Here is a 25,992-nt window from a genome sequence, read left to right on the forward strand (position 1 = left end):
CTCCAAGTCAGGTAACGGCACATTCCTCTTCCAAGTAAAGCTCCGTTAATTCAGACTCTACTTGGAACGATTGATAGGACTTCAAAGAGCTGCATCGAGAGCCACAACTCATCGGTAAATTAACTTGACTTTTAATAGAGTGTTTTCTCCACTTTCTAGCAGTGTCAAGGTGATTGTTGTATTCAACCAATCACACACATCCACACACACACTCCTAGCAAGGGAGAAGCCATACAAGTGCTGACACACCATTAGGGAGAAATTTAGGATTGAGTGCCTTTCCCAAGGACACTTACAGCAGAGGGCCAGGCAGAGCTGGACTGCCCTAATTCACTGTATGACAAACACTGAACAATGTATTCTTTGTCATTTAGAGCTGGCAAACTGAAACAGGGGAACTGACGTCAATCAATATGTAATTACAAACCACCTTTGAGACAAACAAAAGTAGCGTATTATTTAAAAAAAATAATAATAATCCCACTCCCCACTTATTGCAAACAACACACACACACACCTACACACAGACACCAATACAAAGCGACATACAAACACAGGCACACAATCAGTTAGCTGAGCACATTTAAATTATCCCAATAAACTAGGTAGATATTAAGTGTACTTTTAAAAATGTTGATGTTTCTTGCCCTCGGATTTTTCCCCAACCGGAGACTGTATTAGTGAAAAGATGCCTTAATGACCTGAAGGTCTGTTCGGTTTGTAGAAAGATACATTTGCCAAAAGATAAATTAAACATTGAAAAAAAAAAATGAAAGAACTCTTAAATTCAACTCTGAAACATGGGGAGACAAAGCAGTGACGATAAAACTGGTGTTAGCCTGCAATAGAAAGGAACGGACTGACAATGGCTTCGTTCTAGAGATGATAAAATCACATTTTTGTCACATTCTTCATGTAAAACTAAGCTCAGAGTCAAAGGTTTTTAATCTGTTGTGTTGGGTTTAATGGTAATATTAATTTATATAATATTTGACTGTTAACAGGACAAGCAGTATGTATGTATGTCTGGATGGATCGATGGATTTTTGTGAAATTTGTCTTTCTCTAGGCTTTAGGATCAATATGAAAAAAGTCAGTACCATAACATAACTTTTCATACTTACTCATTTGTCTAAGACATGCGTTTTGATCATAGGTGTTTCATACAAATGAAATGAAATGCCTGTTAATGACAATACAATTAAACTATTTTTCTTTAAGTTGTCATTTTTTTCAAAAACTATATTGCAGTAGCTCTTGCAACTTTTACCAGTAGAAGGATTTTTACTTGAATACTCATTTCAGCACCCTTCACACCTCTGTTCTCATGAGAGGAAGGAGCAAAAGACAGAAGAGCTTACTGAGTTCACACCAAGCCACCAAACGTGTCTGCTGCAAGTCTCTGACAGTAACTGTTCCTGTGGTTGCAAGGAGTTAATACTAAAAATGTAAAGCTTGTCTGCAAGAGAAAGTATGAGGAAAAAAGGCGCAAGTTGTTGCTATCCGAGGGCAAGGAGAAACCACCCAACCTACATGGCTTTTATGCTTATAGTTTAGCAATGGAAATATAGCATCTATATCTAAGGGACTAATACATAGGTAATTGTAAACATGTGCAAGTATGGTTTGTTATAATTAGTAAACTCAGAAAGTCTTTTTGAGTTTGCATGTTGGCCATATAACTGAGTGGGTTAGGGTTAGGGTTAGTAAATCTTTCGAGTTAATATAAAGACTCTCAGAAGAACTATCCACTGCTCAAAACAGACACTTAAGTTGTACAAGCAAAGCATTTGGTGCTTGAACAAGTGAACCCAACACAGGACTGGCCAATGCTCCACATACAAAAGCATTAACCAAAAAAACCCCCCAAAAAACGGATGGCTGTCATTACACATGAACTAAAACAAAAACAACCTCTTATGCCAATAGTGACAACAAGAGTCATTTTCATTACTCAAGCTGAGTAGACTGCTACAGATAATGTACAGCATTGGGCCACTAAAAGTCTTTTTATTTGTTTCTGAGGACAGTGATTGATGATTTGCCAGGGATGTGAACAAACAGTCATTATAATCACACTTCAGCTTCAACATAATCCCAAATAGAGCTGCCACCATAGCAACATCAAGTTAGACTGCTCTGACATTTCCACAGCTCAGTGGTCTACACCTCTTGATATGACGTCTGTATACCACAGAAATAGAGCATTGTAACATCGCTGCCTCTGCTTTAGCTTTGCTGGCTAAAACCTGGTAGAAGCTGTTCATGTCTGCAGTCATCCTGTCTAAGTGCATAAAGCTATTCTAAAGAGCATTCTGCGTGCAATACAAAGTATGGCTGATGTCCCAGTGGACGGATAGAGGCTACAAGAGTGAAAGTGTGACTGCTCGGAGGGCTCTTGTGTTTACATTAGAAGGAAATGTTGAGCATACCTCAGCAGTGACAGTATGACCCAGTCGACAAGGCTCATCTGGCCTTGTGCCCTTATAACATCCACTTAGTAGGATTATCTCTGCACAACTGAGTTCCTCTCAAACAGCTGAATAGCCTCTCGATTGAGGAGGGACAGAGAAATATTTTCCCTCCAACAGACTCTGGTTGGACTCAAATGAAGTGGTTCCCAAAGGTTTTAGGGGGAAAAAAAGAAATCCTGATATGTTGGCCAAACTGTGTTTGCTTGAGCTAAAAGGAATAAAATCCAGATCCCTTTGGTGGTTTAACATTTCATGTTTGCAACAGCTAAATGCATTGTCGTGACCCCTGTTATGATTCAAAATCTGTTGTGCCAAAATACATGACTTAAGCTTAATTATTCCTCTTCAACGCGTGTTACGATAACTACCATGATAAGATAACAAGAAAAGTACAAAAACATGCCAAAGGAGAAATATGAAAATAAATATTGCCATTTTAAAATGGGGCACTCCAAAGAAACGCACTTACAGTAGCATTTATAGAGTCCTCGGTCCAAACCAAAACTATAAATTATGATACAATCTGAAACATCTTCTCATGGAAGCAATGCAATACATGCTGGAATATTATCACCTTACTATATACAGTGTAGAGAGCCACTTATTATTCAAGCTATAGTGCACATTAGTTCTTATCCGGTATTAAGATACTTCTGAAGTCTGTCATGTGACACGTTCGGTCGGTTTGTGCTACATTCAAACCTCAAGACAGGTTTGAATGAAGCAGCACCACAGTTTGTTCGAAATCATACTGCGGCCTTCTTAAGCCGACTCCGACTGCTTGGTTTTTGCTCGCCAGAGGTCACACTTCCACAAATTGACCCCACGGACCCAGCAATGGCACAGCTGACTAATGTGAACACCATTTCCTTCTGCACAGCTTTCTCTCACAGAAATTCTGTTATTCATTTATAGCCTCCAAGTTCAAGTTAACCCTAAAGATATCACAGGAAGCTCGTTTGTCAAACTGCTCCAGAAGTACAGCCATTACACATTTATTTTTACAGGCTCAGGAATAAATCTATACAATGACGTCAACTGACCTTTGAGGGTCAAAAGCAGTAAATATCCAGTAACTATAACGCATTAATTTGTTGACTGAGTTAGTATTTCATTATATTACGGGGAACTTGTGGCTTCACTCCGACCACCGCCAGGCATCCTTAACTATATTATCTGAACCTACCTTCCATTTTCACCTTTTGGCTCCAGATCTACATGATCGAAAAGCCTCTCATGGAGACATTAAGGCCTCTTCTGGTCAAGACCAGCTGCCATGGTGAAGGAGTTACCAGAGCATATGTGTGACACCTATACAGCTGCAACAGCAGGTCAAAAGCATTCTGCATATTGACAATAGCCTCCTGCAGAATGTTTGAATTTAGAAAAGGCCAATTGCAAAGGGCATGAGGAAGACTTTCCCTTTGCAATTAGTGTGATAAGGGAGGAGGACAGAGGATTAAATGAGACAAATTGATTTTGAAAGCTTCCCGTCCAAGTGAGGCTCCCTGGTTACAATCAAGTTTGCTTCCAAAAATAGTCATGTGGACAGTTGTAATGTAATTGTACAATGGGGTATGATAATGTACAAGTTAGAGTCCTCCCAGTGTAACTGACTGTAGATGTGCATATTCTGGTCAATTTTGCCAAATCACCACTGTAAAAGGAAACCGAACTATTCATGAAAGGGACCAATGCACACGTTAATGCTGGGTAAACCATAAAGAGAGACACACACAGAGACAGAGACAAAGACGAGACGGAAGGAGGGAGAGAGTCATCTTTCGTGGCAGAATCGATGGTGTGTAGTCTGTTTATCATCCTGACTGCAATTGTCGCCAGGGCCAGATAACATGTCCTGGGACAGCGGAGGCCCGCCGAAGAGCTTAACTGTACAAGTCACTGCTGAGATCAAAGCCCTCCACTCTGTAGCTGCAGTGCAATCTTCTTTACACTCTCGAGACAGCAGATATCTTCCCAAATGTAAAGTGGGAGCATGAGGACATGGAATGACTCTTATCCAACACAGTTCAAAGCCAGACTGAAAGCCAATGAAATGAACTGGCTTAATATGGCACATGCCCGACGACACCAACAGGCCACTTGGTAAGGTGCAGCAGCTCCAGCCTGAGTTCAGCCTCGACATACAGTAAAGAAAGCTTTACTTGAGATCATCAGGTTTGATCATGAACGTATGTTTACCATGACAGAACGATACAGTATTACTTTATTCATATTTTGTCTGCCACAGTGACACACAGGACTGTAAATTAGTAACAACTGTTATATATATATAATACATCTCTGACAGTCTAAATAAAAACTGAGCGGCAAAAAGCAGCAAAACCTCACTGTGACAAACTTGGAAAAGGAAAATGTTTCAAGGGGGAAAAAGGCGGAGTTGTTTGTTGGATAATCCTAACGATGATCACTTAATGATTCTTGTAATCACTGTCTCTCTCACTTGGCCATCTGTGAAATGGCAATCCAATCCAATATGTAAAGATTGCATGAGAATCTTTTCTTTTAAGATCTTAAAGCATTCAACAAAATGACTTCTGAACATTGCTCCTCAATTAGTTAAACAGAAGTGATCTACTCGACATCTAACCGCTTGTGTTGCTCTTTCTTGTTTCACCACTTAACAGCAGAAAAGGCAAAATTACATCGATGAACGAGACATGGGCCATCGAAACAGCCGCAGTCTTTGAACAATGTGGAGGCAGGCCTCTCCGCAGGGATTGAAACCTCCAGCCTGAGAACTGTGGGTCATGAGTTCTACTTCCTGCATGCGAGCTAAAAATAGCAGGTTCACGCAAAGAAACATCTCAAGACTTTTATTTAGAAAGCAGCTCCTCGAGCATGTTGTTTCTCAACAAACCAACATTAGAGGCGCATCCCCCCCCCCCCCCCCCCCCCCCCCCCCCCCACACCCTTTCTACCTCCACAGATGTGTATGAGCAAGCACACGCACCGCTCATAAAACAAACGATTTGATTGCATAAACATGCACATACACAAAATACACAGGCACATGCCATTAGCAGTGACAAAGGCAGGCCTGTTTGAAGTCCAGAGGGATGAGATATAATGGCTGCCACCAAAGGAACACAACAGAACACATTCAGCAGTGTGTGCCGCCGCGTGCTCGCTGGAAAACAGACAGCAGTCTGTGATTAAGAGGAGAGTTGACTCTTACCTCTGAATTTCTTCGGGGGGTTGTTGAGGTCTCCAGCGTCAGGCTGAACGACACAACGGTCATCCACCAAGCTGTAAACATTGACACATAATCACGCTGTTAATTTCATGGTACAATGCACACACCTGCCCACCGCAGACAGCTTTTCTATTGAGGAGTTGTGCTTTAAACAAGACGTCCTGCACCGTTCTGGATTATCCTCTCAGATTGTGAGCGTAATCTGAATTTCTTTGGGGGTTTTGGACTGTTAAAGCGAGCATGAGCTGGGGTTTTTGTTAGGCTTTGACATTTCTAAAGGAAAACGCAGATTATTCCCTACAAAATCCTACAAATCGTTTACTGTTAGTTGCATTCTTATTTGATGATTTCTGCATTGGTTTGCTGTCATAATTTCTTTCTTTTTTTTTTTAAGGCGATTTTTTTTTTTTTTTAAATACAATATGAAACAAGGAGGCCTTGGAGATGGCTGGTGTAATATCAGGAAACATTTAAATTATGAACTCTCAGAAGAAACATGTTTCAGCAGTCTTTAAAGTGTTCCAAAGCGACCAAGCATTGAATAGCAGACACGTGTGTGCTTAAGTAGAATTGTGTTCATTTTGTTGTTCTAAACATGTGTGCTTTAAGGTTTTGTAGGCAGTGCAGGAGTGTAGAATCACTGCAGTCTTTTAGTGATAATAAATTACTTGGCCTTTTTAAAAATATATCAGTGTAATGAAGATCAGACATTGCATTAATAAATATCTTATGGTCAAATTAAGGAATAGCATCCATTAGCACACTAATCAACATGAGCACTATAAATAAGTTAGTCTTTTTTGCAGATGTACCATTTCTTTCTTGCACACTCGAGCCCTGCATCTCCATAATCATAGTGGGTTTGAGGGTAAATTGGTGTGGGTGTGTGTTATACACTATAGTGGTCAAAAACAAAGTATTTCCAACAACAAAAATCCTCTGGGTATACAAATCTCTACTGATGTTTCCTGTTTTCACCAAAACCTCGCATAAAGTTGTGGCCTGTTGTCCCTCCCCCTCGACAACAAGAAGGAAATATTCTAGATTATCTGACCACTGGGCAGACTGGAATTTCTGGTGACAAATTTAGCTTTTACTGGTTTAGAATAACACTTGTCTGGATTTCGGCCAAATCCCACATCCACTCTGGCCAACAGTGTCTGCAGTTGTCCAAATAGACCCATCTAGCCTTTCTACCTCAACAAACAGCATTGTGAAGTTGGAGAAAAGATTCAAGCTTGTTCTGAGGAAATTATACAAGTGTGAGGTCATGTGTACATGCGGAGGATGAACTTGCTTTCGAAGTGGTCAGTTAATAATGCAAGTTTGTTTTTACACCTCCGAGCCAACAGGACATCCCCCACATTGAAATGCACCATACAAAACAGCCCTTTAAAAACATCTATAAAACTTTTTATTTGCCCAGAAACGTCTTTGCCGAGCTACTAAATAGGAAGGAAATGTGCTTGATTGGTAAAGTTGTGCATTTTATCTCTTATCCATCATTCTGTAGAATCAAATGATCTGGAAAATGCTGTCAGTTTGATGTTTGTGTGTGGAGAAGATGGTTCTGGTTCCAAACTCTCATAACAATTTTGTAAATAAGCTTGTGTATCAGCGTATGTCTATCTGTGAAGCACTTGAACTCGAGAAAGGCCACAGAGTCCACACAGGGACTCAGGCTTTGCTGTGGTCAGTCCATTTTTCATGAGCTAGGTGGGGGGCACAGGACACCAAGCCGAACAGTACTCACAATATACCTGGCCTTCCGACGAACATCCCTTAAGTTGCACCACAATACATCACTGCAAACTCTCTTAAATTGTCTTGTTTACATTCAGAACAAAGAAGAAAAGTCTGATTCAGACAATATGAATCATCATTGCGTTTGTGATATTTTAGTCATATGTTAAGGGCCAGTGAATCATGCAGTCGGCCACTCGTCAATCCCAGCAGACAGAGCAATATAATAGATCTGCTTCTCAAAAGTGAGCACCACATATGTTAGATATGTGAAGCTGAACTGCGGGAGGAATATATTGCTGTGGCTGAGTGGGCGAATGAGTGGCATGCAAATTGGGTTGAACCATTACCATGAGAACCACCTCAACGGTTTTTTTTTCTTTTTTCTACCCCACACACCTACTCTCTGTGACACTCTCAGAAACACAAGCTTTATCAGTACCGGGGCATTTGGCGCCCCGACATTTCCTTTTCTCTGAGCGGTGGGGGTCAGTCATAGCTGCTTCAAAGGCCTTCCAACGTTTTCATATCTTTGTCTATTCAGATAAACTAGAATTACAGCGATTGAACTCACTTAAGCTACTTGACCTTTTTCTGTCACCGACAACAAGCGTATGCCTTTGTTACATGGAAGTGGTTCGCTGGTGCGACTCAGTGTCATTTCAAGTCTTGTAAATATTGCAGCAGGAGTGGAGTGCGAGGTGAGATCTCACACATGATGTGCAGCCAGTGAGAGGACGTACCCGAGGGTGCTGATGAAACCATTGGTCGATCCTTCCGCATACAGGGAGCAGATGTCCCCAATGTGCAAGAAGCTGGACATCTTATCTGACATTTTTGACACAAGCCGTGGAACACCTTGAGAGGAGAGAAAAAGGAGGATTACTGGTACACCTAATGTCCTTTTACAGACAATTCAGGATGATACAATTTTGAAATGTGATAATCTGCAATGAAAACGCGGGAATAATTATTTAACCACTTGCATTTCATCCGTGAGGTTTATAAGCGATGCAGACATTCACCCTTCTTCCAAATCATTCTACCCAACTTTAAGGTTGCATAAAGCCAAGCTGGGGGGCTGGAGCTGATCCCAGCTGACATTGAGCAAAGGCAGGGTACATCCTGGACTGATTAACAGTCCATAATAGAGCACACACAGAGAGACAATCACGCACATTCACATGTACAAGCAATTTAGAAAAATTATATATATTTATTTCAAATGCATTTTTTTTTGGGGGGGGGGGGATGCTAACCTGCACACATCACTGGGCATGTCCCCAGAAATACTGATACTGTTCCTTGAGCTTTTTGTGGCCATTCTTGGGAACATCCAGCATCAATATTCGTATTGAAAATAGGTGAACATCACTCACAAATGACATAAAACCAACACAAATGCAGCTAAAGCCTTTAGTAAAACAGATGCATATTTCAAGGGAAATTTAAAGAAATACAACGGATACAAGGTGTATTCCAGCTCCAGCGTTCATTTGTTGATATTAAAATAAGCTTATGCGGTGCCCACAGTCAGAGCTGCACAGCTCACAGTACAGTACTGAGTACAGTACAAAATGTGGGAGAAAAAATTTCCCTGAGAGGAGGAGACTGAACTGATGCTACTGTCTGGCTGCAGGGGTTTTGCATAAGGGACAGGGAAAAGAAAATGTGGTTAGATGTTACTGTAGATTGTTGGTGTTCGTGGCTGAGAGGTGGCGCTTGCAGCATTTTTCATGCACCTGCAACAGGTCATCGCCACTGAAGCAGAAATAAGAAGGTGGTCGATAAAGCACAATAAAACAACCCCCCCAAAAAAAAAAAAAAACAAACAAACAAAAAAACGTTTACTGTGGCTTTGATTTAGGATATTTAAACCTTAATACCAGTGTCAATAATGGAGTGGTCAGCGATTATATTGCAGAAGTGAACATCGCCCCGAGATTGTTTGTTTATTCTCCGACGAACACTTGAAACTTGAGAAACACCGAGCTTCAGTTTTTTACAGCCGCCCGAGAACTACACTCCCTGTTTCTGGACTTTTCTGCGTAAACGAGAAACCCCCGCCGGGTTTTGTCCGGAGAGATGTGGGGCATTTTGTTTACCATTTAAGGAGAACCCAGTGTGTTTGTGCGCCGCGAAGAAGAAGAAGAAGAAGAAGACAGAAGAAAGAAGAAGAAGAAGAGGATGGCAAACTGCAACTTTACCTCTGCTGCGGGGAAACAATCAGATGTTCAGCTCTTTCTCTCGGCCAGAAGAAAGCATGACTCCCCTCTCCTCCTCCTCTCTCCTCCTCTCCACCACGCCGAGCCGTCAGCGGCTGTGAGGGTCCAGTTTTTTGTTTTTTTTTGACAGCTCCACAGCAAGCCTCGCTCGGCGGCGGTTTGCTCGCTTGAAGGCGGCTCTCGCTGGCCGGGCTGGCTCCCTGCCACCTCTTCTCCTCAAAACACCACCGAGCTGCGGAGAGCTGGGAAATAATGTCCGAGCTGCCCCAGCATCCCACTAAAACACCCCCCCCCCCCCCCCTCCCTCCACCAGTTCCGTGTCTAGAAGTATGTGGAGTACAAAAAAAAAGTCTGAAGACAACTGTGAAAAAAAGAAAAAAAAAAAGTACAACTGTATACGCCGTTAAATAAACGGTGTCAACATTTTTAAGTGAATTATTAATTTACGTCCAAACACCCCTAAAAGTAGTTTTGTGCAAGCCCATGTATGAATCTACAGTTATTAACATGAATATATATATCTATAGATATTTGTATTTGAACAAAAAGGAGTTAAAATGACGTCACTGCATCCAGCTGACTGACCACGTGACTTTGCGGAAGTGTGTGTCCCAGATGCATCAACAGACACTGGCCGCTGATCAGTGTGTTTACTGAACAAAATGGTGCGCTATTTGGCCCTTTTCGTCATCTTTGTGTGTTTGAACAAAGTGTGGGGCCTTCAGAGCTCTTGCGGGGCCGAACAGGAGCCCGTCGCCCCAGAGGGAGCAGCAGGCTGCGGCTGTGACAGGCTGCAGAGAGCCGCCGCTGCCGGCTCAGCCCGGGAGCCGGCGGAAGAGGGCACAGAGCCCGCAGAGCCAGCTGTCAAATACTCCCAAGACTCCAACGGAGCTGTGCTGCAAGGGGATGCCAACAAACTACTGAGTCCGGTATGTTCTGATGGCATTTTTGGAATTTATTTGGTCAGTCTTCAGAAAACAAATCCGAACAAACAAAAATTTTATTAAAAGCCCACTAATGCTGATCTCTCGGACTACATGCTTATGTTTTGACATTGCTCTATCCAAATCAATGTGTTCCCATTAAGATGTGCCGATAACTTCAGTGTAAACTTGCCCCTTAACTCTCTTTGTTAAGGATACCAACATCTCTTCACAAACAAATGCCTTTGAGATGACACAACGTTTTGTCTCAGTCAGTTTTGTTTTTCAAGGTTGCACTCATTCACATGAAACTAGAGGAATAAAGGGAACTTTGAAACAAAGGGCTACTTGTTCAAAATTTCCTGAATAAGTTAGAGCTGAGGAATACTCACATTACTTCACATCACTTTTGCATACTGCAACCTTCATGTTTTCCTTAGGGGTGTTTTTTAAAACTGTGTGATCTGATTCTCATCATGCCTCTCCTATAATTTATTGCAAAATTAAAGACATAAAGCCATACAAATTTGAAATCCAATGGATAGATGAGCCTCGTTTTGTGTAAATGTTCAGAAAAAAAATATTTGGCCATGAAGCATTTATTAATGAAGATCATCATAATAACTGATTAAAAAAACAAACAAAAAAACAAATGGCGAGGATAACTAATTACTCTAATGTTGATTCTGTTGATAATTCATCTCGGTATAAATGGAGAAAAATATGTCAAGAGTGACTTTATGTTGATTAAGCATCCACTGTGTCATTTTGATCTCTCAGCATTTTAATAATGATGCTCAAAACAATTTGTGTTAACTTCATTTATCTCCTCCATGCTACACTTTGTTGTCCATGGAAATAATGTACAGTTTTTCCACAGATCATTAGGCCATTCTCATGAATAATGAACAGATTAAGTCCCTTTCAGACAAATGTTGTTGATTACTCCATCCTGCTTTATTCTGATCAAAGTTCAAATGTCCAAGCTGCATTTCCACAGTTGCCGCAGTTGTTGTGTTATTTATAGACGACTTTCTCTTGATTCTGTGCTTGATACAGCAGTGTATCCCTCAACAAGCTTCTCTAATCAGATTGGGATTTCTGGTGATGGTAAGAGGCAGTTAAGGTCACTGCCAGGGTTTACCTATCCAGCCCTGTGCTGAAAAACCTCAGACTGCATTAGATAACAGACTCGGTTAATTGAAGGCATCAGCAATAAGCATGCATGTCAATAATAACGTGGCCAAACAACATTGACATTACAACTGTTAAAGTTGGACGTTCCACAATGATTATAATAAACATACAAATGTAAGGAGCCGGCAATGACTCTAATAATCATCTGATTTCAAACTGATTTGATCTTAAATGTATCGGGCCACAGTCAGATGGCATGAAACATTATAGCTTATCTAAAGATGAATTATTTTTAACCGCATTCTTCTACAGTGTAATTGCAGTGGTATGAAAAGAGCTGATTTTGATCAGCGATTTGCAATGTTTTTCACTAAAATCTCCAGATTCAATAAAAACATAGGTTCCTCTGGTGGACTTAATGTAAGGATCAGAGTGTATCATTTTGGTCACTGTTTGTAGATTTAACATTTGGCTGCAATGAAAACCTCTAAATGTCTCTTGTACCCATCAAGATGCTTTTTTTTTTTTTTTTTTTTACTTTGTCTGCTGTTTCTGACACTTTCACAATGTCTTCTGAGTTTGCAGAAGTGAGTTTCAGAGGTTTTTGGATTGATTTAGAGTTTTTTCTTGGTCATTTTAAAACGACCCATCATTCTTTTATAATTAACCCTTTGTCGTAACAATCAGTGCTGACACGCTGTGCTGGCTCATTCTTAAGATTTGATGGACTATTTGTGAGATATGGAGTGAAAATGAGGATTGTTTGCATACTGCAGATGGTACAGCTTCCTGGAGGAGAGTTCCTGATGGGGACAAATGACCCAGGAATCCCTGCAGATGGAGAAGGTCCTCAGAGGCTGGTGCATGTGGACTCTTTCTCCATGGACATACAGGAAGTCACCAACCAACAGTTCCAGAGCTTCACCACCGCTACTGGATACATTACCGAGGTATCCGATCATTACGGTAGCTCAAGATTAAATCACACTGTTATTCTCATATGCTCATAATGTTCCCCCCCCTTTTTTTTTTCTTATTTCAGGCAGAAAAATTTGGAGACTCGTTTGTATTTGAGGGCGTTTTAAGTGAGCAAGTCAAAAATGAAATAACTCAAGCGGTAAGTGTATTTACTCAGTCAATTATTCACTTTGGAAATCTGTGCACACATCAGCAGTTTTTCCTCTATTAGTCTTTCACATATGACACAACATGCTTATACATTTAAGCATTGCAAAAAATGACTTAGAAACACTAACTTTGAGGTTGCCAAGGAAATCTGAAGTTTTAAAAGCCGGAAAGATTGTTTTCTGCTTTTGGACTGACTTTATAAGTATGTCACACATATTAGCAATTGGAAGAAAAAAAGAGGGCCTATACATTTTATTTTAATTTGCTTTTTTGTTTGTTTTGTTTCTGGCAAACATTGAAACCTTCCATAATGTTTGTGTTCTTGTAATTTGTGCCACAAATTGAGAACCCCTGAAAGCCCCATGTGTAAAAACTAAGATGACTATGTTGTCTTCAAAACATGTTGACAACAATTGTTTGGAGAAAAGGGCCCAAAGCAGGTCTTCTAAAGATTATAGTGAGACTGTGGGAACTTGGCCGCTTCGTCTCAGCTGTCGTGTGCAGCCTGATCACGTGACTGCGGAGCTGTGTAGCTTTGAGTGCAGCAGGGCTGGAAACCATTAATACTACAACACTCCTGTAAAGAGTATCTTGTGGGAACTCCGAAGGTGTGTTAAATAAAACATGACGTGAGAAAAGCCGCATCAGTCATTAAAAGCTCGGTCTATTACTTTGTTTTAGGTGGCTGCTGCCCCCTGGTGGCTTCCAGTCAAAGGGGCGAATTGGAAGCATCCTGAGGGTCCAGCTTCCAACATCACAGACAGGTAGACTTGTCCGACTGTACGGGGTGTATAATATAGTCATAGTACTATGGTTGTTTGGGAAAGACCCTGTGTGTGTCGAAGTGTCAAGGAAACATTTCCTCTTCTTCTAGATGAAAGAAAAGGTCACTAATCTACTTCACTTCTTTTTTTGATAGGATGGATCATCCTGTTCTACACATATCCTGGGCAGATGCTGTTGCCTACTGCTCCTGGGCCGACAAGAGGCTTCCTACAGAGGCAGAGTGGGAGTATGCCTGCAGGGGGGGCCTCAAAGACAGGTGAGCTTTTTCCTAATGAAGAGATCCTGACACATGCCAATATGTGCAGGTATTCATAATCATCTGGATATAAAGTACATGTCTGTTTACCTTCAAGATGTGTTGCTTCTTCATGTAGACTTTACCCCTGGGGAAACAAGTTAAACCCTAAAGGACAGCACTATGCCAACCTCTGGCAGGGGGATTTTCCCACGGACAACTCTGCAGAAGATGGATTCATCAAGTCTTCGCCGGTATGGCGGACAGGAAAACAAGAAGAGATGCCATCATACTTATGAGTCTGTTAAAGGATGACTTGCTTTATTGAGGCAACGCTACTAAAGTCCCCAGTAAATCAAAACTGTAGGAGATAGAAGCTCATTTTAGATTTTGATTAAATCTCACCGGGGGTTCACAGCTTCTTCGATAGGATTTTAATTTAATCTCTTTCCCTAAAGAGTGGCTTTAAAATGCAATCTTTAGTACCAATCAATTAGGGGTTTAGAGTCGACCATAAATGTATTTACCTACTCTTTGAGGTCAGGGGAAATATGTTTGCATCTTTCTGACCTTGTTAGCTAAATATATATGCTATACGCAGAGGTAAATTTCATTTACCTTTGTGTCACAAAGCCGTCCTTTTTACTAACAGTTTCTGATTTGTACTTGTATTTTGCTATAAACTTACATTCTGTTTGTTTACATTTGCATGTTAAAGGTAGAGTCAATCCCATTTTATGAGTGTGCAGAAAAACTAGAAAAAAAACCCAATGAACAGCAAGATTGGTTCTCATGAATTGCAAACAGCATGCCGTTTAAGCAGTATTAAGCCTTGGACATTGGCCATGTTTAAAAAAAATAATAAGAGATGATTCAATTCAAATCAATTTTATTTATATAGGACCAAATAGAACACAGTCATTTATTGGTGCTTTTTACAGAGAAACCCAACACGAAGGCATGAATGTGATGTCATCCTTCCCGTACCCTGCAGGTGAAGTCCTTTCCTGCCAATAGTTTCGGCCTGTACGACATGGTGGGAAATGCATGGGAATGGACCTCAGACTGGTGGACTGTGCATCACACTGCAGAGCAGAAATACAACCCAGTAGGCACACATAACTGTACAGTGACGCTTTTCCCCTTATCGTATCTATCTTCTTAATACAGTCACTTCCTCCTTTCAGACCGGTCCTCCTTCTGGCGAAGACAAAGTGAAGAAAGGAGGATCATACATGTGCCACAAGGTAAACGCAGTTGCAACTCCTTCAATGGTATAATTTAGGTTTGGATGAATATGAACGTGCATTTTAATGTTTGGATCGTAAAACATGCAGTTTGAAATCTCGTGAAGACCAAATGACTTCAGATTTTATGGTAACCTCACAATTTGTTGGATTTCCAATATAGCGATGTTTTGCCATTTGAGTTGATCAATAAGTAGAAACATCCTGATAAGTGAGGCGGTCCTGGTGCTTTTTAGCACATATATCAACGCTAAAAACAAATCTGGCATCAGTGTTTCTGTTGAGATGGCGGCAGCTTTCTCTTTATAATGAACTGAAAATACTCCCTCTCCCATTTCATCTTTTGTCCATGTTCGTGCTGAGGTCTGAGTTGTTAGTGGTTGCCTCGTCACTTGTTCTCTGCCTCCACTGAGGTCCACCCACTGGTGACCATTTCTGCTCGCTTGCACCAGCTTTTGTTTCCATGGGAATTACCCAAGTCAAAGCCAAATGTGCTTTTCTTGTATGCAGACGTCTGTTTATTTCATCAGTTAAACATGCAAGGATCCAGGGGACAATCATCACTTCCTGACAAAACGCCTTCGGCACAAACATAACCACAATTTTCACTTTAATAAATATGCTGCAGGTTTTATTGATGGGGAAAAAATTAATCTAAAATGACAGAAATTTTCCTTCTCTTTCTCTCCGCCTCCAGTCTTACTGTTACAGATACCGGTGTGCAGCTCGAAGTCAAAACACTCCGGACAGCTCAGCCTCCAATCTTGGTTTTCGCTGCGTTTCTCAGGACGAACGATGACCTGACTTGACCTGCACATCTTGAATAAACTCTCTTAATCACATTGATTTCCAAACCCATGAGATGGAATCAACATGGAAAAGGATTTTGCAATTGAAATGTTGAGTTCCTTGACCTCCAATTGTTGCCATGCATATGACGGAGAATGAATTGAGAAGTCCTGTTTTGTTTCTTTGAATAATGGCGGAGCTTTTAACGTTTGGATTACCAAGACATTTTCTGGTGAAATGGACAGAAACATTTGTTGTCTCAGTTTCGTATGAGAAGTGGTTTTTTTTGCACAAGTGGAGAAATGCCTCACTGACAGAGTGGGGGGGGGGGGGGGGGGGCAGTGGTGTAGTGGTTGGCATACAATATGATAAACATGGTGTGTGTGTGTGTGTGTGTGTGTGTGTGTGTGTGTGTGTGTGTGTGTGTGTGTGTGTGTGTGTGTGTGTGTGTGTGTGTGTGTGTGTGTGTGTGTGTGTGTGTGTGTGTGTGTGTGTGTGTGTGTGTAACTGGTCAGTGCCTTTTATGGAATAAGATGTCTTTATTTGTACTATTTTTCATAAAGAAACATTTGTATTTTGAAATAGTATTAAATGAAATCAAACCAGATCATGTTTTTGGTTTTAATTTGTTTTTTTAAGAGACGGATTGCATGTTGTATGTAACATGTAGCATCCGCCAGGGGGCAGCATAGTTTGCAGTTATTCAGACTCAAAAAACTAATGACGTTTCTCACCAAAAGGTGAGATTACTGGTCAATTATGGACAACAAAACATGAGGATGTAGGAAAAATAAAGCTCAAATATATGCAAAAGAACCAAAACTTTATTTATTTTACTTCAACAATACATACTGCAGGTGAAAATAATCTAAGCAATAAGCAAAAAGGTCTCGCCAAACCATTAATTAAAAGAGTTGGAATGACCCAAATTTTCTAGTGCAACTTAATATAAAAAAAAATATATATATATAAAGTTTAAAAAAAATTTTTTTTTCTAGCATTAGACATCACATTTATCAGCAAACTAAAATCCTATTCTCTTGCAGTATAAATGAGAGTTCAAAGGTATAGTTGATACAACATTACTGCACATTTGCTAACATTCAGTAGACAGTTTTACAAGTCTAAACCCCGCTGTCAGCTTATAATTGGAATTCATACAAACTCCGTTATCTATCAGTGCACAACAGATAAACTGTTTTACAAAACTGAGAAATAAACACTGCTTTTTACTAATGCTGCATGTAGACCATTAGGCCATATTGCTTTCAAATTAACCCAAAGAAAGTGAGTAAAAAAAAAAATGCACCACAGAAAGAGAGCAAAGCAACTAAGACAACCTGGAAGCTAAATACAGCTGCCATTTCAGAGTCCAGTACAATAAAGAGATAAAAAGAATCCAAGGCGATACGCTATACTAATAAAAATCCTGCACTTGATCACTCTGCCTCTTATTAGCAAAGCTGAGAATACAAAAAAACATTTGCAACGTTATTTGACTTTTGCACAAAAATTGCAAAAGTGTGTCCTTTTGTGCTACTGAAGAGGCAGTCGGGCCTCCGTAGTTAACCCTCACCACATGTAATAACTACGTGTGGTGTCCACTGGAGAGGGTTTCCCCTCCACACTGCCATCTTTGTCCTTCTCTCCCTCTGCCTCCCACAGGTTAATAAGTGGTGGGTACAGCTCATTAAGTGGGATGGATGAGGTCTTCAGCATGTATTTCTTCAAGGAGTGGTGGTAGTTCTTTCTCTTCCATCTGCGGGCCATGTAGACGCCTACAGTAGCCAGACTTAGGAAGGCCAGCATGGTGGACATTATAGCCAGCACAGCTGCACTTGGGTGCTGGTCTGACAGGTCCAGGGCAAAGGTTGCACTACGTGTTGTCACGTTAACACAAGACTTGTGCATCTGCAGGTGAACATTGGAGACTGTGAGGCATACCTCGTACTCGGTGGCAGGTTGAAGGTGTGTGAGGTTGTACTCGTGGATGTCCACAGGGACACGGGCTGTGTAGGTGATGTGCGGGTTGTCGATTTTCATGGTGGCTGAAGCCCACTTCAGGTTAGAGGACAAGACGTTGGAGTTGACTTTCCAGGAGACCAGGATGGAGTGAGACTCTGTCTGCTTGACATAGATTTTCATCACCTGAGCACTGTCCAGCAAGGTGCCATTTATACGAATGGTGGCGACTCGTGTGTCAGCACCTTCTGTGTTTTGGGCCACACATGTGTAATGACCGGAGTCTTCCACCTGCACATGTGACAGCCGTAGAGTCCCGTCACTGCTTAAGTGGTACCGCTCTGACGCAGTGTCGATGGTGATTTTGGTTCCCAGCGGAGTGACCCAATAGATTTCGGGCTCCGGCTCGGCCATTGCTCTACAATCCAGGCTCACACTCATGCCCAGCTCCAGGTTCAGGTGGCTGGGGAAGGTGTCATGAGATATGAGGGGGAGACACTGCTCCGAGGACTCGAGTAACTTTAACCCCCTGACGCGCTGGCCTCTCAGTTCTGGCGGGGTGGTGCAGAGCATGGCCAGGGGCTCCATGAATCGCACTGTGGTTCTGTTGGAGCTCATCCACTGGAGGACACAATCGCAACGCAGTGGGTTGCTGTGAAGGCTGATCTCGCGCAAATTAGGCAACACTTCCACTGTGTGCTGGTAAAGGGCAGTCAGAGCGTTATTGTTCAGCATCAGGCTCTCAAGCGAAGGCATGTCTCTAAATGCCAACCTGTGGATGTAAGACAATTTAGGGTTGTTGGTGGCCTCCAGTTTTGTCAGTTCAGGAAGGTTGTCCAGAGCATAGCGATCAATAGCAGCTAACTCCATCATATTGTTAATTCCCAATTCCTTCAGACGCAGCATATTTCTGAAGTCTCCTTCTTGAATTTTCTGAACTGGATTTTTGTTTAAATCCAAGAATTTCAGATTAGGGACATTCTGAAGGGCACGCTGAGGGATCCTGGCCAATTTGTTGTCATAGAAAGAAATGCTCTCCAAATTATCTAGACCTACAAATGCATTTCCTGGAACATCAGTGAGATCCATGCCAGCGAGAACAAGGCTCCTCAGCCTTCCCAGGGGCCTGAAGTTCATGTCAAGAAGGCCAATCACTGGGTTCTCGCCGATCATCAGGATCTCAAGGTTAGGTGTTTCTTCAAACCAGCGGCTGTCTATCACATGAAGCTTATTTGAGTTAAGGTGTAGGCGCAGCAGGCTGTGCAGCCCTGCAAATGCTCGAGGGGAGATGGAGCTTATCTGGTTGTGATTGATGTAGAGCTCCTGGAGGTTGGAGAGGTTTCCCAGACAGTGGTCGGGCAGCTCGGTGATCTGGTTCTCCTCAAGATGCAGGGTGGTCAGGTGATTCATGCTCCTCAGGCCAACTGCTTCTACTGTGCTGAAATTATTCTGGGATAGATCCAGCTCGGTCAGATTGAAGAGTGCCTCCAGCTCTCCACTGGTACGAGAAATTGTGTTGCTTTGGAGCAGTAACACCTGGGTGTCCACCGACAGGTTGCTCGGAATATGTGTCAGCCTCAAGTCATTGCAGTCCACTGTCGTTGCCTCCTTGTAGGTTGATTGGGGGGTGAACCAAGGGCGGATCTCGCAGACACACAAGCGAGGACATTGTTTGCAATGGACTGGCAAGGACGAGCACAGAAGCAGTCCCATGCCCAGCCAAATCAGAGGAGGCCAAGGCCGAAAGCTGAGAGCCATGTTGTCTGCTCTCTCTGCTCACAAAAGGCTTAGATGAGTGGGCAGTGTCTGGGAGAAGGCGAGGAGAAAATGGTTCATGAGTATTAGCCTTTTTGCTGTGTGCCGTTTAGCCAAAAGGGAAGTATTTGCAAACGGCAGACAAAACAGGCATCTGGTCCAAACTTTGCAAGCGCACCTCCTCTCCACACCTCCAGTTTAAACCCTGAAGAGAAACAGAAAAAAACAAGGTTAAAATGTGGAAATGTCTTTATTATTAACTCGCTGAATAATAGAAACATTGCACATTTAGAGAAAAAGTCTGACAGCTCAACAGAAGCAAGTGAGAAACTATACTTGATTTAGAAAAACAGGTGAAAGTGAAATCATTTCCACAATGTCACGTCAAAGATATTTTCGGGACTCTGGGACGTGTCGCACAGGGTAGAGCACATCTGTCAAATTCATCTGGTGCGCCTTCTATCATGCAGACATTTATTCCTGACTTCTAATGAGCTCTTGCACAGCCAGAAACGGTTTGATAGGCATAGGTTTTGAGGAATACACTTTTACATCGAAGTAGACACTGAGACTAATCATGCTGGGAAATGACTTTGCTGGGTAAAAAAAAAAAAAAAAAAATTCTTGTAAAGATTTATTACCACCGCAAAGAACTCCAGACTCTTAACATTATAGTTAAAATCAGCACACTTACTAAGGGTTTCCATTTACCAGACTAACCGAACTAACAGAAAAAAGAAGGTGCACTGATGCTCTATGATGGAGTTGAGGTTCGCGCAGCCTTGCTGATGCGTCTGTCTCATTGGAGGTTATTTATTTCTTTATTTCTTTATTTGGGGGTGGGTGGGTAGATTATCTGCATACCAGCTTAGTATCAGTTGTCCTCTTGAACCAGTGTTTGGGATGAGGCACAGTCAGCAGCTCTGGCTGTGAGCCCGTTACACAACGGGCTTAATGCAGATGCAATATGTGCTCTTCACTGTTAACCACCCACTACTTTTGATACGGACCCACGGTAGGCAGACACATGGAATCAAATCAATCCATTCATTTCTCAGGGAGTTGTAGCTGTTTTGTGCCACTGTGGACGTGCATGCGAGTGTGCGTGCTTCAGTCATTGTGACTCGCAGAAAGAGAAAGTCGGGTGAGTTTTGTTTTGCCTCAAAAACTGACGAGTTCCTCTGACATTAACACAAAATAAATACAGATTTAGTCGTCTCATTTTCTTTCATGCGCTGTCATGCACGGCAATGTGTTGACACCCTCTCAATGTTTTTCCTTCACATTTGCAAGTGCAATGATACAAAGGCAGCCCAACCAAAACACAGCATGTTTACACAAATGTAAGGAATGTGAGAAAAGAGTGGTTATATGGCAAAAGTAGGATTTTTTTTTTTTTTAAGTGCCTCAATAAAAAAAAATACAAGTTCAACATTGAGGTATCAAACATTCCTAATATTTACAACCCTCTGAGTAACAATACATGTGCCAGGTATCAGGTGGCTGGTCTCTGCACTGACCCAGTCACAGAGGAAATGATCATGCAGACTTCCTAAGTGTAACTAAAGCGTGACAGCAGGGAGCTGCTCCTTCTCTTGGCTCTATTAGTTCCTGGTTGGAGAAAACGTTGCATGTCCATCTGCCGCTAATCACGCGCCATGCAGTTACTCACATAATCCATTCTTATGTTGGACAATTTAATTGGGAGCCAAAAATATACTCTGTCATGCTATCAGAGGTTTACTTGGGAATGTGTGTGTGTGTGTGTGTGTGTGTGTGTGTTTGCCTCCTCATCTCATGTGTTGGTGAATATTAAACTGGAGGAGACAGGCAGAGTAATTGTTGCTTTCATGCTGAGGTCATAAAACTCCAACACCTGGCGCCAGGTTTCTGGCAGCACTATGGAGGACTCCATCCCAAGTGTCCCACTGTGTGTACGTGATGACCTTTTTGACTCAATGAGACTTTGCTGAGCAAATATGAACTTCTTTTTACTAACGGCGGCTTGACAATCAACCGACACAAATTAGTACTTGCATATTCAAAAAGTATATCGAGGAAAATGCGTGACAAAAAAGGTTTTTCACGACATAAAGCTTTTTGGTCCTATCAGACCACAGGCTTACTTCACTGTATCTGAAGGGAAAGGGTTGATTTAGCTTATACCTTAACAACTGAATTATATATATATATATATATATATATATATATATATATATATATATATATTGTGTTTGGCCTTAAAATGTAATCTCGACAAACCTTATGTACAGTGTGTTCTCTACACAGTCTGTATTTCTTAGATTAAAATTGTTATAGTGCCTTTCATATTTTCTTCAGAACATTTTAGTCTGACTTTGACAATAAAATATAGAAATTAGCAAAACAAACTCTGAAAGCTCACCACACTGTGTGCAAGATAGGTCTCATTTTGCTAGAGTTAGACCTTTAAGAATTGTTGTTCTCAGTGATACGATTAAGTCCCCTGGTTCCAAATAGCACTGTACTGGTGGTGTACATGCAGGCAGACCCTGAAAACCTTCTGTTAATCTCATTGCTAAGTCAGTGGAAAAGCAAACACATTGTAGGACACATAATAAAAAATACATGATTACAAGAATACTGACTTGGCAACCCTCTTCTCTCTCACTAAATATGCATTGGGCCACATCCCATCACCCCCTTATTTGACATAGTGATTTTGACATGCATGTATATGCAGACAGGGAGGAGGCAGAAAAATCCTTCAACAGCTTGGTATTATCCAGCTGACTGTCTGAGCCGAAGCCTCCAGCAGGAGGATTTACACTCTTTGCTCAGCCAATCCTGCTGAGGTTTTATCTCAGTACACATTGTGCATATATAACACTCTCACATCCATCTTCAGCTACCATATATATTTACAGTAACTCATGCAAGCATGTGGCTCATATAAACCTTCAGAAGATCAATGACCCTTGGGATCAACGCAAGACAACAAAATGTTATTGCGCAGCATAATGAGGTTGGCCTGCTTCATGCTAAGGCCCCACAAATGCATTTAGAAGACAGGTTCACTGGACAATGCAAGGAGCAAGATAATCAGAGCCATTGGATTGAGATAAACCTGCAGTCTGATTGTGGATCATTTATATTTGAATATGTACATTGCATATCTTCTTTGGTGCTGTGAACAGTCGTTGACAGAGCGTTTTATTGGAGTAATTTGACTTCTTCATTGCCTAAGTGCTTAGATGTAATGTTGCTAATATTAAATTTCACTGTGTGCCATTAGAACAGCATTGGGTGGGGGTTCGTCATGTGACAGCACACTGCTTTGTTTTTCCATAGGAGGCAATGCTTTCACCCGGCTGTTTCAGTGGCCCTTTTCACTGGGTGCAAAATGTAAGCACTGTTTCTGAATCAGCAGCCACACAGGCCCACAGACATGCCATCACCATAGCGACGGCTATGCCACCAGCATTTGTGTTCATAACCAAATGAGAAGACATGAGAAGACAGCTATTGGTGCCATGGGGTACTAATGCCAGTGAGAAGTGAAGGGAACCACAACATAAAAGCACATGGCAAAACAACAGCGCACATGTTCATGAAAATATTACACTCACAGCATGACTTATAAACACAACCCTGTCTTGCATGTACAAGCAAACATGCATGTTTTCTTATCAATGTACACCTTTTTTCCAATGACATCTTCACAGATTTCTTTTTTTCCGTCTTTATTCCTCAAGACGAATGGTTGCAATCCTATCTCAGCTATCACTGATATATTGAAACGCTAAGTAGTGTTGCCTGATGTTTTCTCCATGGCCTCACTGTGCTGGCCTGCCTGAGAGACATCCTCTTTCTGCTCCATTAGTATGCAAGCGTCTCACTTCACATCACAGAGGACTTTGGTGCAGCTGCTAATAGCAGAGGTGTAGCTGAGTAGGATAAGTGTGCATGTCCACTCAGTCAGAAAGCAGAGGGAGAAGATGGAGAGCTATGCATCAGTTGCAGTGCCGCAGGAGGAAACTGCTAAAATGAAAATGCAACAGGATTGAAGGCACGAAGACCATTGCAGGTCTGATAAAGTATGCTGCATAGTTTGTCAGAGTTTTTCCATAGACGTTTAGAGTCGAAGCATCATAAACTATCTCTATTTTTATTTACCAATTTCTGTTCTATTTACTTCATATCCATATGGTAGCTTTATTCCCCTGTGAACCTTAACCAGCACCACCACAATGCTAACATGTTGTTATTGTAGAATCAATAAGTCTACTGCCAAACTCTCCTATCTCTAGTGAACCCCTACTTGAAACCAATGTAACAGATGAAAGCGCATAGCACACGGTTTTGATTAATCTAAAAGTTATGGAAATTAAAAAGGGCAGTTTAAAAAAGCAGATTATAATAAATGTCCTCCTTCGTGATTTTTCTTCTCATTTTTGCTCATCTTGACAGTGCCTTAAGCTCAGATGATGTTCTTTATCGTATACATTTACAACAAACCATATCAGTATGCAATCAAAAGTGTGATTTTTCTCTTCACAATTATAAAGAAAAAACAAAGACAAAACTGCTGACTCAGTCATAATATTGATGGGCCTTTCAGATGCCTATCATGTTTCTATGTTCCCCTTCAGATCACATTTTCAATGGACGAAGGTCAAGCTGTTGCACCCTCCACTGCTATGGGAACCCTCGCTCCAGCACATGCTGCAGAGTTAGCACCATAGCACACAATGGCTCCACACCCAAACACACACACACAGACACACCAAGACATGTCTTTGTTTCAAAATTTTCTCACACTCCTCAGCTGAGGAGATACGTCACTGTGCATTGTGACTGCCAGGACTGGGGGAAGGTGCCAGAGGCTCACACACTCATATCATTGGTTCACTATAGGTGACATCTGGATCAACTATTTCCTTCTATTTACAAGACAAATGAAACAAGGCAAAGTTGTGGAGCTGCATTCAGGTGCAAGAGTATGAATGATGCCATCCTCAGTTTTTTCCCAATGTTAGTGAAAAAACAACTACAAAAACTCTGGGGTTTGCTGGGATATATTGACTTTAGTAATCTCTTTGTGTTCCAATGAGGATTTTAGTAACAAGTGCTCTGTAATGCAGCAACTGAAACAACAGAGCCACTTGACAAAGGTGACCCTCACAATGCAGATTGGCTGTCTCAAACTTCTGATTGTCTGTCTTTCTCCTCTTTGTCTTAATTCCAAACAAGTGCCAATTCCCTGACTTTTGGACATGCAAATGGGATTGATGAAGCAGATAGCCACAACTCAGCTGCTCCAGCTGATTTCTGCACTGGCCAGTGATACTGCAGTTTGTGTAAATATGACACTACATTGTTAGTTCAGCCTGCTGGTACAGTGAAATGCCCAGGCTGTTGGACACAATGCACCTGTACAATGTGAGGGTGATTTCGCGCATGTACAATATTTTCCCACATAAGACAGGTCAACAATATTTATTTTTCTAAGTCAACACTTACTCGAGAGCTAGATTAGTTTTTGCCATCAATTGTCTAGATTTAAAGGTCCACAATAATAATTTAGAGTGCAGAATATCTGCAAACCACAGCAGCCTTGCAAATTGCTACTAAAATGCATTGCATTTGTAAGATAAATCGTAATGCAGGTAAGAACATGCAAACATCGACGAATTTGGAATTTAGTCGGATCCATTTCCCTGTTTAAAATGATATTAGTTCAAGCTACAACAGCGTTTACGGTTAGAACACGAGGATCACTTATTGTTTCATCTTTGTTGATCGGTGCAGTTCGCTCAACATAAAATGATGACTTCATCCTCATCGTTACAAAACCGCCCTATCAAACAAGGTTAAAAAAAAAAAAAAAAGAGAGAAGAAAAAACAACAACAAACAAACAAAGATTTAAATATTCCCAATTCCGCACATGGACACATACACATGCACTCATTGCTCTCACCTATGAAGCGCTGGATCCTCGTGCAGACAGGCTGGACTTGCTGCAGGCTGCTCGTCTCTCCCAAACCCGCGCGCGCTATCCGCAGCTCCGGGATGATGCGCGACGGGGCTGCAAGTATACACGTTCAGGAATACAGACAGATCTGCACGACAGATCCGCTCCGTCCTGGCCCGGCTGGTGGTGGAAACACGCTGACACTTGAGAGGTGAAGAAGCAGCAGCAGCAGCAGCAGCAGCAGCTCCCGCAGACGAGCAGCTGCCACTGTGCAGGTCAGCTGCGCTCACAGCCACTGCGCTCTCTCAACACACAGCCTCAAACCATCTGTCCTCTGTCCTGTCACCAGGAGCAGGGGGACACTTCAACAAAGTTGGGGAGACATTGGCAGACTGGCACATCACAGATTAATGGGAT

General features: G+C 41.8%; 3 protein-coding genes across 3 annotated transcripts in view; 1 reads left to right on the top strand and 2 right to left on the bottom strand.

The window, feature by feature from the left end:
• The window catches only part of LOC308129042 (inositol 1,4,5-trisphosphate-gated calcium channel ITPR1-like), a 64,913-nt gene extending 55,119 nt beyond the window's left edge, over nt 1–9,794 (bottom strand). Inside the window, 3 exon segments of the mRNA XM_080494794.1 lie at nt 5,674–5,744; nt 8,178–8,292; nt 9,642–9,794. Of these exon segments, the coding sequence (XP_080350920.1) occupies nt 5,674–5,744; nt 8,178–8,269 (163 nt within the window). The 5' untranslated portion in view covers nt 8,270–8,292; nt 9,642–9,794.
• Nucleotides 9,795–10,269: 475 nt separating this feature from the next.
• On the top strand, nt 10,270–16,206 carry sumf1 (sulfatase modifying factor 1). The gene is made up of 9 exons (XM_080494602.1): nt 10,270–10,588; nt 12,496–12,669; nt 12,762–12,836; nt 13,529–13,611; nt 13,767–13,889; nt 14,008–14,122; nt 14,863–14,976; nt 15,056–15,115; nt 15,813–16,206. Exons 1-9 carry the CDS (start codon nt 10,322–10,324, stop codon nt 15,912–15,914), a joined length of 1,113 nt encoding a protein of 370 aa, XP_080350728.1. The 5' UTR covers nt 10,270–10,321; the 3' UTR covers nt 15,915–16,206.
• A 1,270-nt stretch (nt 16,207–17,476) lies between these two features.
• LOC308129800 (leucine-rich repeat neuronal protein 1-like) lies at nt 17,477–19,624 on the bottom strand (the record flags this gene model as incomplete). The annotated part of the gene is made up of 1 exon (XM_080495885.1): nt 17,477–19,624. One exon carries the CDS (start codon nt 19,622–19,624, stop codon nt 17,477–17,479), a length of 2,148 nt encoding a protein of 715 aa, XP_080352011.1.
• Nucleotides 19,625–25,992: the final 6,368 nt, after the last annotated feature.

Source organism: Blennius ocellaris (genome assembly GCF_963422515.1).
Source record: "Blennius ocellaris genome assembly, chromosome: 4".
NCBI classification, from domain to species: Eukaryota; Metazoa; Chordata; class Actinopteri; order Blenniiformes; family Blenniidae; genus Blennius; species Blennius ocellaris.